Source organism: Pongo abelii, chromosome 15 (genome assembly GCF_028885655.2).
Source record: "Pongo abelii isolate AG06213 chromosome 15, NHGRI_mPonAbe1-v2.0_pri, whole genome shotgun sequence".
In the NCBI taxonomy this organism is placed as follows: Eukaryota; Metazoa; Chordata; class Mammalia; order Primates; family Hominidae; genus Pongo; species Pongo abelii.
Genome location: NC_072000.2, coordinates 85,342,076 through 85,357,137, shown reverse-complemented (window position 1 = coordinate 85,357,137; position 15,062 = coordinate 85,342,076). Strand labels below are relative to the sequence as shown.

At 39.6% G+C, this 15,062-nt stretch overlaps 1 protein-coding gene across 2 annotated transcripts in view; it reads right to left on the bottom strand.

Moving 5' to 3' along the window:
• TSHR (thyroid stimulating hormone receptor) overlaps positions 1-15,062 on the bottom strand; it is a 151,369-nt gene that overhangs the window by 16,058 nt on the left and 120,249 nt on the right. For both annotated transcript variants that reach the window (XM_024231878.3, XM_024231879.3), the window contains exons 4-6: positions 5,745-5,819; positions 2,580-2,654; positions 1,112-1,189 (exon numbers count right to left, since the gene is read on the bottom strand). In XM_024231878.3, coding sequence (XP_024087646.3) covers positions 1,112-1,189; positions 2,580-2,654; positions 5,745-5,819 — 228 coding nt within the window. The remainder of the gene's footprint in view (positions 1-1,111; positions 1,190-2,579; positions 2,655-5,744; positions 5,820-15,062) is intronic.

Genomic DNA, 15,062 nt, shown 5'->3' with positions numbered 1-15,062 from the left:
GATGAGAAGGATCATCTGAAATGCTCTACTGCTCTCAGAAGTTGAGGTAACTTCACTGGGCCCAAACTGATAAACTAGGAATGGCTCAGAAAATAGCCCCTTAGAAGAACTGTGTGAAGCTTGGATCCATTTTTCTGGGAAGTAATTTCATCAGGTTTGTATCTGATAAAGACCTCCACCCCAACTTTAGTGTGAGCAGAGAAATGAAACTGGGGTGACAATCCAGACAAAAACTTCACCAGGCTTGAACCTGGGCAGTGGTCCTGAAAATAGAGAGGAGACCCTGCAGAGGTAGCTTCAACTCTACTTTGTGACTTATACAATGAGAGAGGAATTTTCTACCAGCTTGGAGAATTAACTTATCCTTTATACCTCTATTGGATCTTCTCCTTTAGAACATTTTGTGAATATCCCTAATTAAGCATCTACTTTTGACCATCTAAAGGGCTTTGCCCCTATTCAAGCTCTGGAAAAATGTTGACCTATAGCAGCACTATGCTTTCTATGTAATATCCCCTTACAGGAGCTTAATAACAGTTTGTGATTACTGAGTAAAAGTGTGAGTGCAGAATTTATAAAGTTCTTAGTGGCACCACTTTTTTTTTAACTCAGTGATCTTGGGTAAGTCACTTCAATTTGCTTAAACCCCGGTTCTTCTTCTGTAGAATGGGGACACTTGGATACAGATGATTATCCCATAAGGCCTGCAGGCCATATCTAGTCCACTGCTTCTTTCTATAAATAAAGTTTTATTGGAACACAGACATGCTCATTAGTGTATGTATTGAGTACGGCTGTTTTTGCCACACAATGCCAGAGTTGACCAGTTCCTACAGAGGTTGCATGGTCTGTAATGCCTAACTGGTTCTTCATGTGAAAAATGTACCAACCACTGCCATAATGAAATCCTCTTGTCTTGTTACCTAAACTCTTTTGTAGTCTACAGAGTAGCATCCCATAAGACAATACTCTTATTTAATTATGTAGAACACTTTATACTCTATAGAGTATATATGATAAGGCAGTATGGCTCTTGGATGGTCTGTAAACATATGAAAATGGCTCAAAATAGAATTTAGTTGATGGAGCGAGTAGAACTGGTAATACTCACAGTGTCAAGGTTTCATTGCATAGTCCCTGGAAAGCATTCACAGGGATTGACGTCATGTAAGGGTTGTCTGTAATTTCACTGCAAGAGAGAGGGACAAAAACACTTAATGAAAAATGCTTTCCTTCTGCAGCAGGGGTCTTGCTGCACATACGCACTTAAATAAATAACAGGACACAATATAGCTTAATCTTATTTCTTTTTAAGTTTCACTGACCCTTCTTAACCGCTAGTGGCTCAGAGGTCTGGTGAGGTGGTGAGAGCTGTCCTAGATGACACGCACCTGGAGCCCAAATGTGGGTTAAGTGAGAATTTTAGGTGTGGATGGAGGTCCCTGACTTAATCCTTATCTCGGGGTAGGCAGATGGATTTGAGAGGCTTCTCCTGAATCTGCAACACTTTGTCCACAACAACTAGAGTTTTCTACATGCACGGACCTTTAAGAAGGTCAGGATAAAAGGATTAAAGGATTTCATTTAATGAGTATTTCTAAAATGTCCTTCACTTGCCAAACTTCGTCAGGCTCCTGGAGAACCTTTCTACGCCATTCTAGTTTCTGGAAGATTGCTTACATTTTGAACTGAGCTCTTTTGCAACAAAGAAGTATGATCAATTTTTTTTTCTAGCAAAACCCCGAGAGTTTGAAGCTCATCATTCTACCTTTTGCTGACTCTTTAATGCAAACTCAACTTGTAATTCTCTCTGCCTTATGTCCTTTCATTCCTATACAATTAGTAAGACAACTGACCTATGTCACCAGCTTTGAAAAAGGGCACATGGGTGCCAATCAAAGGTCACAGGCAGTAATTTGAGTACCACTCCTGACTGTTCCTTGAGACACTGCTCAGACAAAATCACCTGAGGTTTCTATTCCTCAGTTTCCTCATTCATAAATGGAAAAGCAATAACTTCGTTTTACACCTTATAAGGTGGCTGAGAGGAGCAAATGTCATGTGTGGGAAAGTGTTTAAAAAACTATTAAAACTCTATGAAAAATAAGGTATCATAGTTATTATCAAATATTCCTTCTATTCAACCATTCCCATTGGCAAAGAAACATTGCATAATTTCTTCCATTTAAAAACAAAAACACACAAACAAAATCTTTTCTCCTGACTCAATATCTTGCAATTACCGAGCTATTTTCTGCTCCTTTTAATAGTAAAACCTCTCAAAAGAGTTAATTATGGTAACTCTTTCTAATTCTGTCTACCCAAATCTCTCTTGAGCCCACTCCAACCAGCACTCCACTGGAACTGTTCTTGGCAGAGTCACCAACAACCCACATTGCTAAAGCCAGTGGTTATTTCTCAGTCCTTGCCTTACTTCATGCCAGTGTAGTCACACCTGGTCACTGCTTACTCCCTGAAACAATTGCTTTACTTAGCTTCAACCTACCCCCATGACTGTATTCTAGTTCTTGTCAGTGACAAACAAAATATTGTCAAACATGGCATGTATGCATACTTACAGTATAAAGAATATATCAGTGGAATAAACTTTGGTCAGGTCAGGGAACATTTTAAGTCCAGTGTTGAAAATGCCACTAAATTAATGAAAAAAAGAGAAAAAAAAAGCATAGAATTTAGGTAAAAAAATCAACACATAGGAAGGAGAATAATGTAATAGCTGAAAGCATGGGTTCTGAAGACAGCCTGTAGTCAAACTCCCAACACCTTCACTAAATATCTGAGTAACTGTGGGCAAGTTCTGATGGTTGGATGAGATGATATTCCCTCAAGGCACAATAATTTAATCCAGTCCACTGGTGTCAATACATCTGCTCGGCTTAGAATGCTCTGGAGATTGTTTTAACCAAGTGGGATTACTAGAAATATAAATTCAGTTTTCGTGTGTGTGTGTGTGTGTGTGTGTGTGTGTGTGTGTGTGTGTGTGTGTGTGATTTTCTTGTTTAATTGGAAAAAATTATGTGTTTGTTAGTGAAGGGCTAAGAAGAAGATGGGACAGGAAGATATGATGACTTTAAGCCAGCTTCCTCTTTCAAGCTCTACATTATATTATGCTGTTATTTTGCCAAGACTAGCTTTCCTACAGCAGTGATCTGAGAGTACCATTATAGCAGTACCATTTAAAAAAATATGTCCAGAGAGCCGGGCACAGGGACTCACACCTATAATCCTAACACTTTAGGAGGCCAAGGCGGGTGGATCACTTGAGTCCAGGAATTCAAGACTAGCCTGACTGACATGGCGAAACCCTGTCTCTACTAAAAATACAAAAATTAGCTGCACGTGTTGGCATGTGCCTGTAATCCCAGCTACTTGGGAGGCTGAGGCTTGAGAATCACTTGAACCTGGGAGGCGGAGGTTGCGGTGAGCCGAGATCATGCCACTGCACTCCAGCCTGGGTGACAGAGGGAGACTCTGTCTCAAAAAAAGACAGTGTTCAGAAAAGGAAGGAAACCAATCAAAGACAATGTCTTTACCTTCCGTAGTTTATATCATCTACAGAAAAATGTTAAGATTAAAAGACATGCATAAAACACCATGAATACAAGAATTCTCAGGCTCCTGATGCCTCCCAGATTTAGTTGTTTTAACATTTGTTACAGCTACTTGAATGTAATTAGAATTTTTTTTTGAGAATTTGGCATGTCATAGAGTGACATCTAGACACTACTCAGTAAAGCTTTAGAGAAGGTCTTCTGGTAGAAAAACTATATCCATTGATACACCTTCTGAGGCAAATTCAGACTTGACTCCCTCTAGAGAAGAAGGCATAGGATTTGAAGAGGCAGCAGGAGCCAGAGGTCTCAAAATGAGCAAATGGGAGGGACATTCCAGATAACAAAGGCGAAAGGTGAGATTCCATAAGGTATATTTGAAATACAGTAAACAAACTAGTTCAATTGCAATAAGTGCTCATGAAGAATAGTAGGAGGGAAAAAGGTCCAAGAGTCAAGTGGGGTCCATATACTTAGATCAAGATCTTTCTATTCTTCAAAAATCTCAAACAAGTCCCTTAAAACCATCCTGTGGGTCTTCTTTCTGATGTTTTCTCTAATTACCTGAACCCCCAAACACTGTATATGTCTCTCTTTTGTCACTTTCCATTATTCTTCTGTAGGAGAGGCACTTTTCAATTTCACACACATCTCTTCAACTAGATTGCAGGCAAGGACAATGTCTTAGAAACCTGTATGTTCTCCACAGAGCATATAGTGGGGGATCATCACATCAATGGGTTATTATAGTATTTGAAACTCAGAGTCCATAAGAAGAGCAATTGTCTGGTCCCATAAGTTTTCATGGCTTTCCAGACATCCTTTCATCTTCATATCCCATCAGTGTCTTCTATTCCCCTGGCATCTCTCACACCCACCTCTTCAATATACAACTATTGGCCAGGCACAGTGGCTCACGCCTGTAGTCCCAGCACTTTGGGAGGCTGAGGTGGGCGGATCACCTGAGGTCAGGAGTTCGAGACCAGCCTGGCCAACATGGTGAAACCCCATCTCTACTAAAAATACAAAAATTAGCTGGGTGTTGTGGTGCACACCTGTAATCCCAGCTACTTGGGAGGCTGAGGCAGGAGAATCGCTTGAATGCAGGAAGCGGCGGTTGCAGTGAGCCAAGATCGCACCACTGCACTCCAGCCTGGGCAATACAGCAAGACTCTATCTCAAAAAAAAAAAAGCAAAAAAAAAAAAAAAATAAAGCAACTATTTTTAGTTCTCCAAAGAAGCTGTGTGGTTCCCTACCTTTGTGTCTTTATCATGCTATTCCATCCAGCTAAATTTCTTTTCTATCTCTCCCCATTCTTGTTCAGGATACCCTCTATCCATCCTTAAGGGCTTATCTCATAAAATATCTATGATTACATAAGTTTGTTTTGAAGGTCTGGATGAAGATGAACTGAAATGTTAATAGTGCTTATTTTGGGGTATTGGGATTAAGTTTTTAAAAAATTTTCTTCTTCATACTCTTTGTTTTCTAATTTTTATAATGCATGCAGGTAGGAAAAAGGACTCTTCCACCTGGTATCCAGGCGGCCTGAGGTCATACAGACACATCCACTGAACACATTTTTACTGAGTACCTACTCTGTACTAGGCAGTAAAGATTCAACAGAGAAAAAAAATGTGTGGTCCCTGGATTCATGGAGCTTACAGTCAGCTCATAAGGTGTTTTCAAAGTAAAGCAGTGAGTGCTGGACATTTGAGTGCTGGAGTGGGAGGCTGAAACTGTTGTCCCTTCTGTTTTCCCTCCACTCCCCACAAAAGTGTATTTCACTCTTTGTGGGTTTTTTTTTCCTGTGTAACAGCCACTCTAATAATATTGTTGTGATACGCATTTTCAAACAAAATTGACCAACTGGCTCTGAGAATTTTGTTTTGTTTTGTTCTGAAATACTACATTTAAGGACCACATATACATGATGGCATCTTCCCCTCCTGTTTCTTGGAGTGGGTCTCTGGTCCCAGCACTATGTGCTGACTTTTGAATAGGTTTTAAAAATGTGGACCATTTCACCCGATACCTTGCCCTAACCCAGGCTATACACCATTAAAATGAACCTGGACCACATCATCCTAGGGAGATTCCTGGGAGACAACAGCATTAAATCTGACCCCCTCCCCCAAAAGAAGTAGGATGGGAGAGGATTTAATACTTACAGGAACTTTAGGAGGGGGAGCTCTTTGAGGGCATCAGGGTCTATGTAAGTTAAGTTCCTGGTATTCCGAATTTCTCTGTATAAGTTACAAGGAACACAGTCACTATAATACATCCGTATCTGTTCTTATCAAAGACAAAACAACATAAATCAGTTTTAACAAATATTCCTGAGAAAAATATGCATTTATGCCACAGGGTACCCCAGGGACTGTAGCTGCCAGGGGTCCCATCAACAACAAACTACTCCTGTCTCCTCACGGGGACCCAATGGCTGGTCAGCTCTTTTGCGTCGTTGGCTTGGTTTCCGTCCATTTTAATTTATGGGCTACATTTTTCTTAATTGTAGTATCAGAATTTTTGTTTTCTTTTAGATTTAGAGAAAAGAGAAAAATCCCTCCAATGATTTGGTGAGGAGTTGAAGACAAATATCTTTATTATTTGTAAGTATTCTGGCCAAGACAATGAGTGTTGGAGTGGGAGGTTGAGGGAATTTTATGATGAACGACAGCACAGCAAGATGGACAGTAAGGCTCTGTCATTGCCATACCAGATGTTCAGAAGTGGTAAGTCTTCACAGTTCACTTGGGTTTATTTTGTCATGTCAGCAGTTGAAGACTCTTTTGCATGTATAGTGCAATATCGTGTGTCAGTAACTTACATACTTAGGTTTATATAAATGCTGATCAAGAATGCACAGTTAGCATTAGAGAAATAAGTAACTGCTAGAAATGAACTCTCACTGGTTGAATTAAACATATTCAACGTAGGTTGACTGGCTTAAACAGTTTAAGGCATTCCCTATGCTTACATGAAAAGTATATAAGAACCCAGTAAACCTTTAGCATTTCTCCTTAGGAGTGGCACCTAAAAGAACCAGCATCTAGTCATTGGTGGTACCAATCAGAAAGCTTAGAATGTGACCTCTGTAATTTTTAAAGTTTTATTGAAAAAGAATTTACATTCCATAAACTTCAAACATTGTATGTAGGCATACAGTTCAATGATTTTTAGTAACATTACATAATTTTGAAACCATCATCACAGGTTAGAACATTTCTATCAATGATAAAAGTAACCATAGGCCCATTTGCAGTTAGTCTCCACTTGCTCCTTTATGCCTAGAAACCACTGATCAGTTTTCTATCCTTATAAATTTGCCTTATCTGGACATTTCATATAAATGGAGTCATATAACAGGCAGTCTTTTATGTCTGCCTTCTTTCATTTAGCATAATGTCTGTGAGGTTCATCCATGTTGTAACATGAATTGGTAGTTCACTCCTTTTTATTTCTGAATAGCCAGATGGACTTGAGATAGAGTCTTGGCTCTGCCACTTCTGATTATATGACCTTGGACAAGTTTCTTGGCCTCTTTGAGCCATAGTTTTCCTGTCTGTAAAATAGGAACAATTAACAACACCTCTTTTGTGGGGCTCTTGTGAGGATTAAATAATATTCATGAGGGATTTTATGTTTGGCCTTCACATAGTCAGGGCTCTATAAATAATGCTTTTATTATTGTTATTTTCTTAAGTGCAATGAAAGCTAGAAGAGACATCAGGGACTTGGGACTGGAGATGTTATGACATTCTTGCAAAATTAGAAAAAACTCTCTGGTTTTTTCAACTAGGTATTTCAACTAAGGACACTGAATATGAAACAGACCTTAGAAAAGAGAGGATGGAGTTAACTCTGAGAACAGAAATCACCTACCCCTCTCCTCCCTAAACACACAGCTTACTGTCTATAATAATATACCCTTACTGGTCCATTGTCCTCATCAACATAACTACTATTCCAGGAGACTGTTGCCCAGGCAGATTGCTTTATTGTTCATTACAGAGAGTTTTTGAAACAAAGAACCATCAATGCTTCAACAGAAAGCATCAACAGTTTATACTCCAAGATCTTAGAACTCCTCACTTCCAAATCCTCACTATGCTAATCCTAAACTATTATGTCATGATTTTTACCTAAACAAGACCCTGCATGGAAAGACCCTCTTTATACAATCTTTCATTTTTTTTGTCCTGGCTTTAAAATGCAAAGCCCATATCCTTGGAATTCCCTCTGTCTTGGGCAAAGTGTGCCAGTTGGCTACCCTACTCCAAAATCTCATTATTTTCCCACCTTGTCCCTCTAGAGACTATCAATCTCTGTTGAGGTGGTTCTCTCTTTCCAGGGTGAGCAATAAACTCCTTGCCAGAGCTTTCCATTGGGGGAGGAGGGTTTGAACTTCTGCCAGAGACAAACAGATGTAAACTAGATGCAGGAGTTTGGAAATTGAGCGGGGTTTGCAGTCTGGAAAATTGCTCGACAAGAGACTGTCGTTGAACAAGTAGTCTTGAGTGAGTGGTCTAAGAGAACGTTACAGTGAAAGAAAATGCAGCCCACCTGGGTCAGCTGAAAAGGTAGCAAATAAAAGGGAAATGAAATGCAGCTGCTAGTAACAGTTGATTAAATGAGGCTGGCAACTTACATGGAGGCTGGAAGAGGAGAAATGTGGGAGAGGCAGCAAGGAGAGAGAAGGAAACATGAAAGAGGAGAAGATTTCTGGAAGGAAATGTAAGAGCTACAAAGGAGAAAGATGAATGAGAGATTCCACAAGAAAACAGCAGGGAAAAGAAGCTGCTTTCTGAGGTAAGGCAACAGCTCACCACTTGCTCACAAGTGACTTTTGAAAAGTATCTCCTGAAGCAGAGAAGGGGTGGAGTGGTCATAGACTTCCAGTAGTTTAGCTAAATGGTGAGAGATAACAGCTGGGTGTGGTGGCGCATGCCTGTAAGCACTTTGGGAGGCCAAGGCAGGTGGGAGGCCCAGGCAGGTGGATCAGTTGAGGTCAGGAGTTTAAGACCAGCCTGGGCAACATGGTGAAACCCTGTTTCTACTAAAAATGCAAAAATTAGCCGGGCGTGGTGGCTTATGTCTGTAATTCCAGCTATTTGGGAGGCCAAGACACGAGAATCGCTTGAATGCAGGAGGCAGAGGTTGCAGTGAGCTGAGATTGTGCCACAGCACTCCATCCTGGGCGAAAAAGCAAGACTCTGTCTCAATCAATCTATCAATCATTAAATAGAGAGGTAACATAAGAAGCAAATGCAGCTAGTAAAACCTTTTCAAAGATAGGAAGAAAGGAAGGGCAGAAGTGAGTACAAAAGAACATCTAATCAGAGAAGGGTGAAAGAGGCGTTCAAATTTGAATGTCTTCAAGCATGCCTGTGAGGGTGAATTTGAATCACACCATTTTGAGTTAAGCAATTATGGCCTGAGTTTGCAGGAGGCTAGCTATGCTGCCAGAAAGCTGGAGACATTGGAAGAAAGAAAAGCTGTTTGTAATACAGCACACTAGGAATGGAGATGCCCCCCAGAGCTGAAGATGGCTGTGCCTCCAACAACCTGAGGCCCTGAGTGACTGCCTGAAGGTGGCTGCTCTGCGCTCCCACTCATCCATCCAGTACTGTCCCATGAGCAAGCAGTAAACCTCACTCACTAAGGGCTGTTACATGTCTGCATTTTTGTCTATTTCTTATAGTAATTCACCTACCCAAACTAATAAGCATAAATAAAATTCCAAAAATATAGAGTACTCTGTTCACAGTGGTCACGTCTAGTAGATAGGTTTAAAAGGAAGGAATGTGGAATTTTCACTTTTTATTTTATCTCAATCAAAAAAAAGTAATAAAGAGGATGCGAAAAATCTCAAACTTTAAAAACAAAAAAGTAAAGCTTTATATATTCTCTATAAAAATAACATTAAAATATGTGCCAGATATGCTGCTTAAGTATGCTGTTTTATGGAGCGAGGCTCTTTTTCTTTGTTGGGGAAATATGCAAGGCTCTTAAAGCGTATTGATTAGAAAAATTCAGCTTTGGAAGATGATATGGTGTGGCTCTGTGTCCCCACCCAAATCTCATCTTGAATTGTAATCCAAATTGTAATCCCCACGTGTTGGGAGAGGGACCTAAATCTCATCTTGAATTGTAATCCAAATTGTAATCCCCACGTGTTGGGGGAGGGACCTAAATCTCATCTTGAATTGTAATCCAAGTTGTAATCCCCACGTGTTGGGGGAGGGACCTAAATCTCATCTTGAATTGTAATCCAAGTTGTAATCCCCACGTGTTGGGGGAGGGACCTCGTGGGAGGTGATTAGATCACAGGGTGCTTCCCCCGTGCTGTTCTCGTGATAGCGAGTGAGTTCTCATGAGATCTGCTGGTTTTATAAGGGGCTCTACCCCACTTTGCTCTGCATGTCTCTTTCCTGCTGCCATGTGAGAAAGAACCTATTTGCTTCCCCTTCTGTCATTATTGTAAGTTTCCTGAGGCCTCCCCAGCCATGCAGAACCGTGAGTCAATTAAACCTCTTTCCTTTATAAATTACCCAGTCTCAGGTATTTCTTCATAGCAGCATGAATACAAACTAATACAGAAGATTAAACGGTAAAAAGAAACAGTGTACTTTTTTTTCACCTGAGGGAGGGTGTGAATTTCCTCCTAGTGAGGGAACAACATAACTGACTCATGTGATGCAGGTAAGGATCATCCTGATTTTGCAGACAAAACTATGGAGACATGTTTTGAAAGGGCAAGTGAATAATCTCCTGTTATACACTCAGAGGCAACACTGGACCTTTATCTAGGACTTATGACTTCAAATACAGCCTTTTTTTTTTAAATGAGGTTTCAAGGAGATCATCCGGCAGAACTAAAAATATAAGTAAATATTCATTGTCTAATTCTCCTTCATTAGGTTTCAAATAAAATAAACATTTAGATGAAAAGTGTAACATTGCTGTCCAATGGCACTGTTCACAAATCAACAGATCAATAATTCAGCACGCAGTTAGGTTCACTTAATCACATGTCTACATTCTGGGTTTTTTTTCTTCCTCTAAGAAACATTTATTAATTCTCAATAAAAGCCTAGCACAGGACAACTGGCTTTCCCGTTACGACTAGCAATGCAGCAGGCACTCAGTCCCTGAGTCCACACCTCAAAGAGCATATGGGAAATCAGCAGGATGAGAGAAGGGAGTTCTCAGGTGAGGGAATGAGGAACAGAAGAAGGGGAAAAGACTTAAAGTCTTCTGTTAAGGAAGACTTTTTTTTTTTCCAACCACTAATTTCCTTCCATTTTCCTAGTGTCCCTCTTCCTACCTCAATTATTCAATGGGCAATGGATCGTGGCATTTAACTGTGCTCCTCACCCTTGGAGATATTTCCCCACACCCTAAACTGCCTCAGTTCATGAGTGAGAAGCATGCCAAGCCAGGAAACAATTTGAGGGCAATCAAAAAGCCGACTTTGCATTTCATCTGCAAAATTAGATGGCGATGAGAACACTTCAGACCAGCATAAACCAAGAAGACTCAGTTAGATGATGTCAGAAGAGAAGCTGCCACAGCCAATTTATTGTTACCCAAAACAATAAATTGAACAAGAATATTAGCCAAAAGCCTAGCTCTCCACCAGTCCCCAGCTTCTTTTTAACTCTTGTTGCAATTTGATTTTCAATTTTTTTCTCATTTACTTTAAAGTGCCCATGTTGTGGGATCAGGAGGACCAGTGAGAGACCTTGGGGTGTATACAGGAGGATATCTTTATTATTGAGCACACTCGGACTTAGCAGACTTGACATCCAAAGACTGGGCCTAGAACAAAGACAGCATTTGACTTTTATACACATTTCACAAAAGGGGGTGGGCTAGCTTGAAGCAAGCTTACAGCGGTGTGAAAGCAGGGATACAGAGTCAGGACAAACTCAGGACTGCACATGACCGTTGCCAAGCAACCTAGATGTTCATTATCTAGGTTTTGCTCTAAAGAGCCTTGCACTGGTTTATCTCATAACCTTCACTATGGTGCCCAGGCAGCTGTAGTTCAGGCCTTTTCAGGCTTCTTATGACTTTCTTTGTACTTCTTAGATAAAACAGAATACTTGAAGTCACTAGTGACAGAGAACAGGTATCTATAAACTTATTCCATAAAACAAAGGAAAATTTGTTTTCTTCTCCCTATGTTGAGGGAGTGCTGGGAGAGACTCCAGAGCACATTAGATAGTATTATCAAGACTTTTCCTGGGTCTGGGCTGTGCCTGTTGCTGCCTCTGGGACAAGTCAGCCTAATATAGGAAAGCTTATTTCTCTTTCTTTTTAATTTTATTTTTCTTTAATTTCCCACCTCACCTATAGTTCAAAAAAATGGAAGGCAGTCACCTTGATTTTGACTAGGTTTGCTCACTCAAGTGGGTAGAGTGGGAAGAGATTAATTAGAATATAAGTGAATAATTACTGGACATCTATTAGGTGCACTTTGCTGCATACTCTGGGTGGTATAAAGAAATAGTTATTATTTATTTTAAAAATAAGATGTGCATATATTGCCCAAGCCATCATTTTGTTACTCTACACCACACTTCGGGGACTGTTGTGGGGTGGGGGGAGGGGGGAGGGATAGCATTGGGAGATATACCTAATGCTAGATGACGAGTTAGTGGGTGCAGCGCACCAGCATGGCACATGTATACATATGTAACTTACCTGCACATTGTGCACATGTACCATAAAACCTAAAGTATAATAATAATAACAATAATTAAAAAAATAAAAATTAAAAAAAAAATTTTTAAGTGCTATACAATCCCTAGGTGAAAACTGAGACTGTAAATTAATTTTAAGGTAACATTTTAGGACAGGGTTCTATCACATAATACATTACTGATGTATCTTGACATCAAGTCTTAATTTCAAGTTTAATGCATAGTGATCTTTAAAAAGTTAATTTCATCTGACTATAGAGGGAATACATATTTATTGTAAAAAACTTTGAAACACATTCATACAAAAAGAAAATGAACTTTCGGACAGCTGACCATCCTCCTGGAGGGTGGTGTGCCAAGGCAGGGAGTGGAAGCTCTGTGCCCCTCCCCCACACTTCACCCTATGCAATCTTCATCTCTATCTTTTGTAATATCCTTTATAATAAGCTGGTAAATGTAAAAAAAAACTCCCATCATTTGATAATACAGAGAAAAACTATTTTGTTCTGTTATGTATATATATATATACATACATACATATATATTTTAAATAACATAATGACAAAAGCTTCTCTTATGTGATTAAATTGTCTATAGCAACAGATTTTCTCTTTATAAGTCAGGGTCATGCTATGCTGCCCAGGCTGGAGTGCAGTGGCTATTCACAGGCGGGGTCATAGTGCACTACAGCCTCAAATCCCTGACCTCAACCAATCCTCCCACCTCAGTCTCCAAGTAGCTGGGACTAAAGGTTTGTGCCTCTGCGCCTGGCTTAGTATTTCATATTTGACCATTCTCTTAGCTAAGCATTTAAGTCCTTTCCAAATTCTCTCTAATATAAATAATTAACTCCGAAACAAATGGCTTTTTACATTAACTTTTTTTCACTAGTCTATTTTCTTAGGGAAAATTTATAGAAGTGGAATTACTGGGTCAAAAGTTAAAAGTCTGTCAAAGCTCTTGGTATAGATTAGACCTTAGTTTCTAAAGCCCTGATTGTTAGACTAGCACTTACTTTTCATATTAATCTGTAATATGAAAGTTCACAGAATAAATTATTTCCCACATTATCGAGGATTTTCAATGAGAGAAGTCTTAATTCTTTGATAATTATTAATGAATCATTATTAACATTCCGTATGTAACTGGAGGAAAGAAATAATCTATAACCAAAAGGCAATATTCATGACTTGATGTATCTTTTAATATATTGAGAAATTAAAAAGTAAGAGATATTGGGGAGAGTTTATAAGTATTCAGATTTTAAAAGCACATTGAAGAAAATTTAAATTTATCAGCAGATTTTCCACTAAAAATAGAACATTAAAGAAGTGATTCTCTAAATTGCCTGGCAGGTGCATACAGCTAGTTTCACGATTATTAAAGGATTGGTGCTAAAGCTGGTGATTTTGAAACTTCTGATGCAGCCACTTGATTCAACTTAGTGGATCAGCAAAATAAAGTCTTATTATACTATAAGGCATAAGTCACACATTTCACCTATCCCAGTTGTAAAAATTTTCACTTATTTTTGATTTAAAAAATTCACATAGGCCAGGCGCGGTGGCTCACACCTGTAATCCCAGGACTTTGGGAGGCTGAGGCAGGAAGATCACAAGGTCAGGAGATTGAGACCATCCTGGCTAACACGGTGAAACCCCATCTCTACTAAAAATACAAAAAATTAGCCGGGCATGGTGGCACATGCCTGTAGTCCTAGCTACTTGGGAGTCTGAGGCAGGAGAATCCCTTGAACCCAGGAGGCAGAGGTTGCAGTGAGCTGAGATTGCACCACTGCATTCCAGCCTGGGCGACAGAGCAAGACTTCGTCTCAAAAACAAACAAACAAAGAAACAAAACTCAAAAACTCATGTAAAAGTAAAAACATTTTTCTGAGGGCAGCATTTCTTTTTCTTTGCTTTTTTTTTTTTTTCTTTTGAGATAGGGGTCTCATTCTGTTGCCCAGGCTGGAGTGTGTAGCATGATCATGGCTCACTACAGCCTCGACCTTGTAGGCTCAAGTGATCCTCCTGCCTCAACTTCCTGAGCAGTTGGGACTATAGGCAAGTGCCATTGTGCCCAGCTAATTTTAAAAAATATTTTTCATAGAGATGATGTCTCACTCTGCCGCCCAGGCTGGTCTCAAACTCCTGGGCTCAAGCCATCCTTTCTCAGTCTCCCAAAATGCTGGGATTATAAGTGTCGGCCACCACCCCTGGCCAGCATTTTCTTTAATTATTGCAGATATTTTAATTAAAGAGATTTTATGGCATTGCAGTGATTTTGGAGGCAGACACTTTTGGGTTCAAATTCTCACTTTGAAATGTCTTAGCTAAGAAAACTTCGGCAAGAGCTCTGCAAGGTATGTATTACCATCTTCATTTGACATAGCAGAAACTAACACTTGGTAAAAGCTAGTGAGATAGTGTATGTGAAGTACTTTTAGTGGAATGCTGGCCCACAAAAGGCATTCAGAACTTGGTCACTATTATTACTAGGAGTAACAACAGCAGCAATCTGTATGTTATTGACTTTCTTGTAGAGAAAATACAATAGAAAATGGAAGTGTCCAGTGTTTCATCATTTTGCAGATATAAATCTTTATTACATGCATACTTTTCGGTCCAAACAGTATCCTTGCTGAAGTTACAACCCAGGGGGAAATGATTTGTATCCACTTAGGATCCTGAATAACTCACAGAGAACCTACCATTCTTGTATTTTTTTCTCACAAATCCTCAATGCCTTTACCCATTGTTAACTGATATATAATTGCTA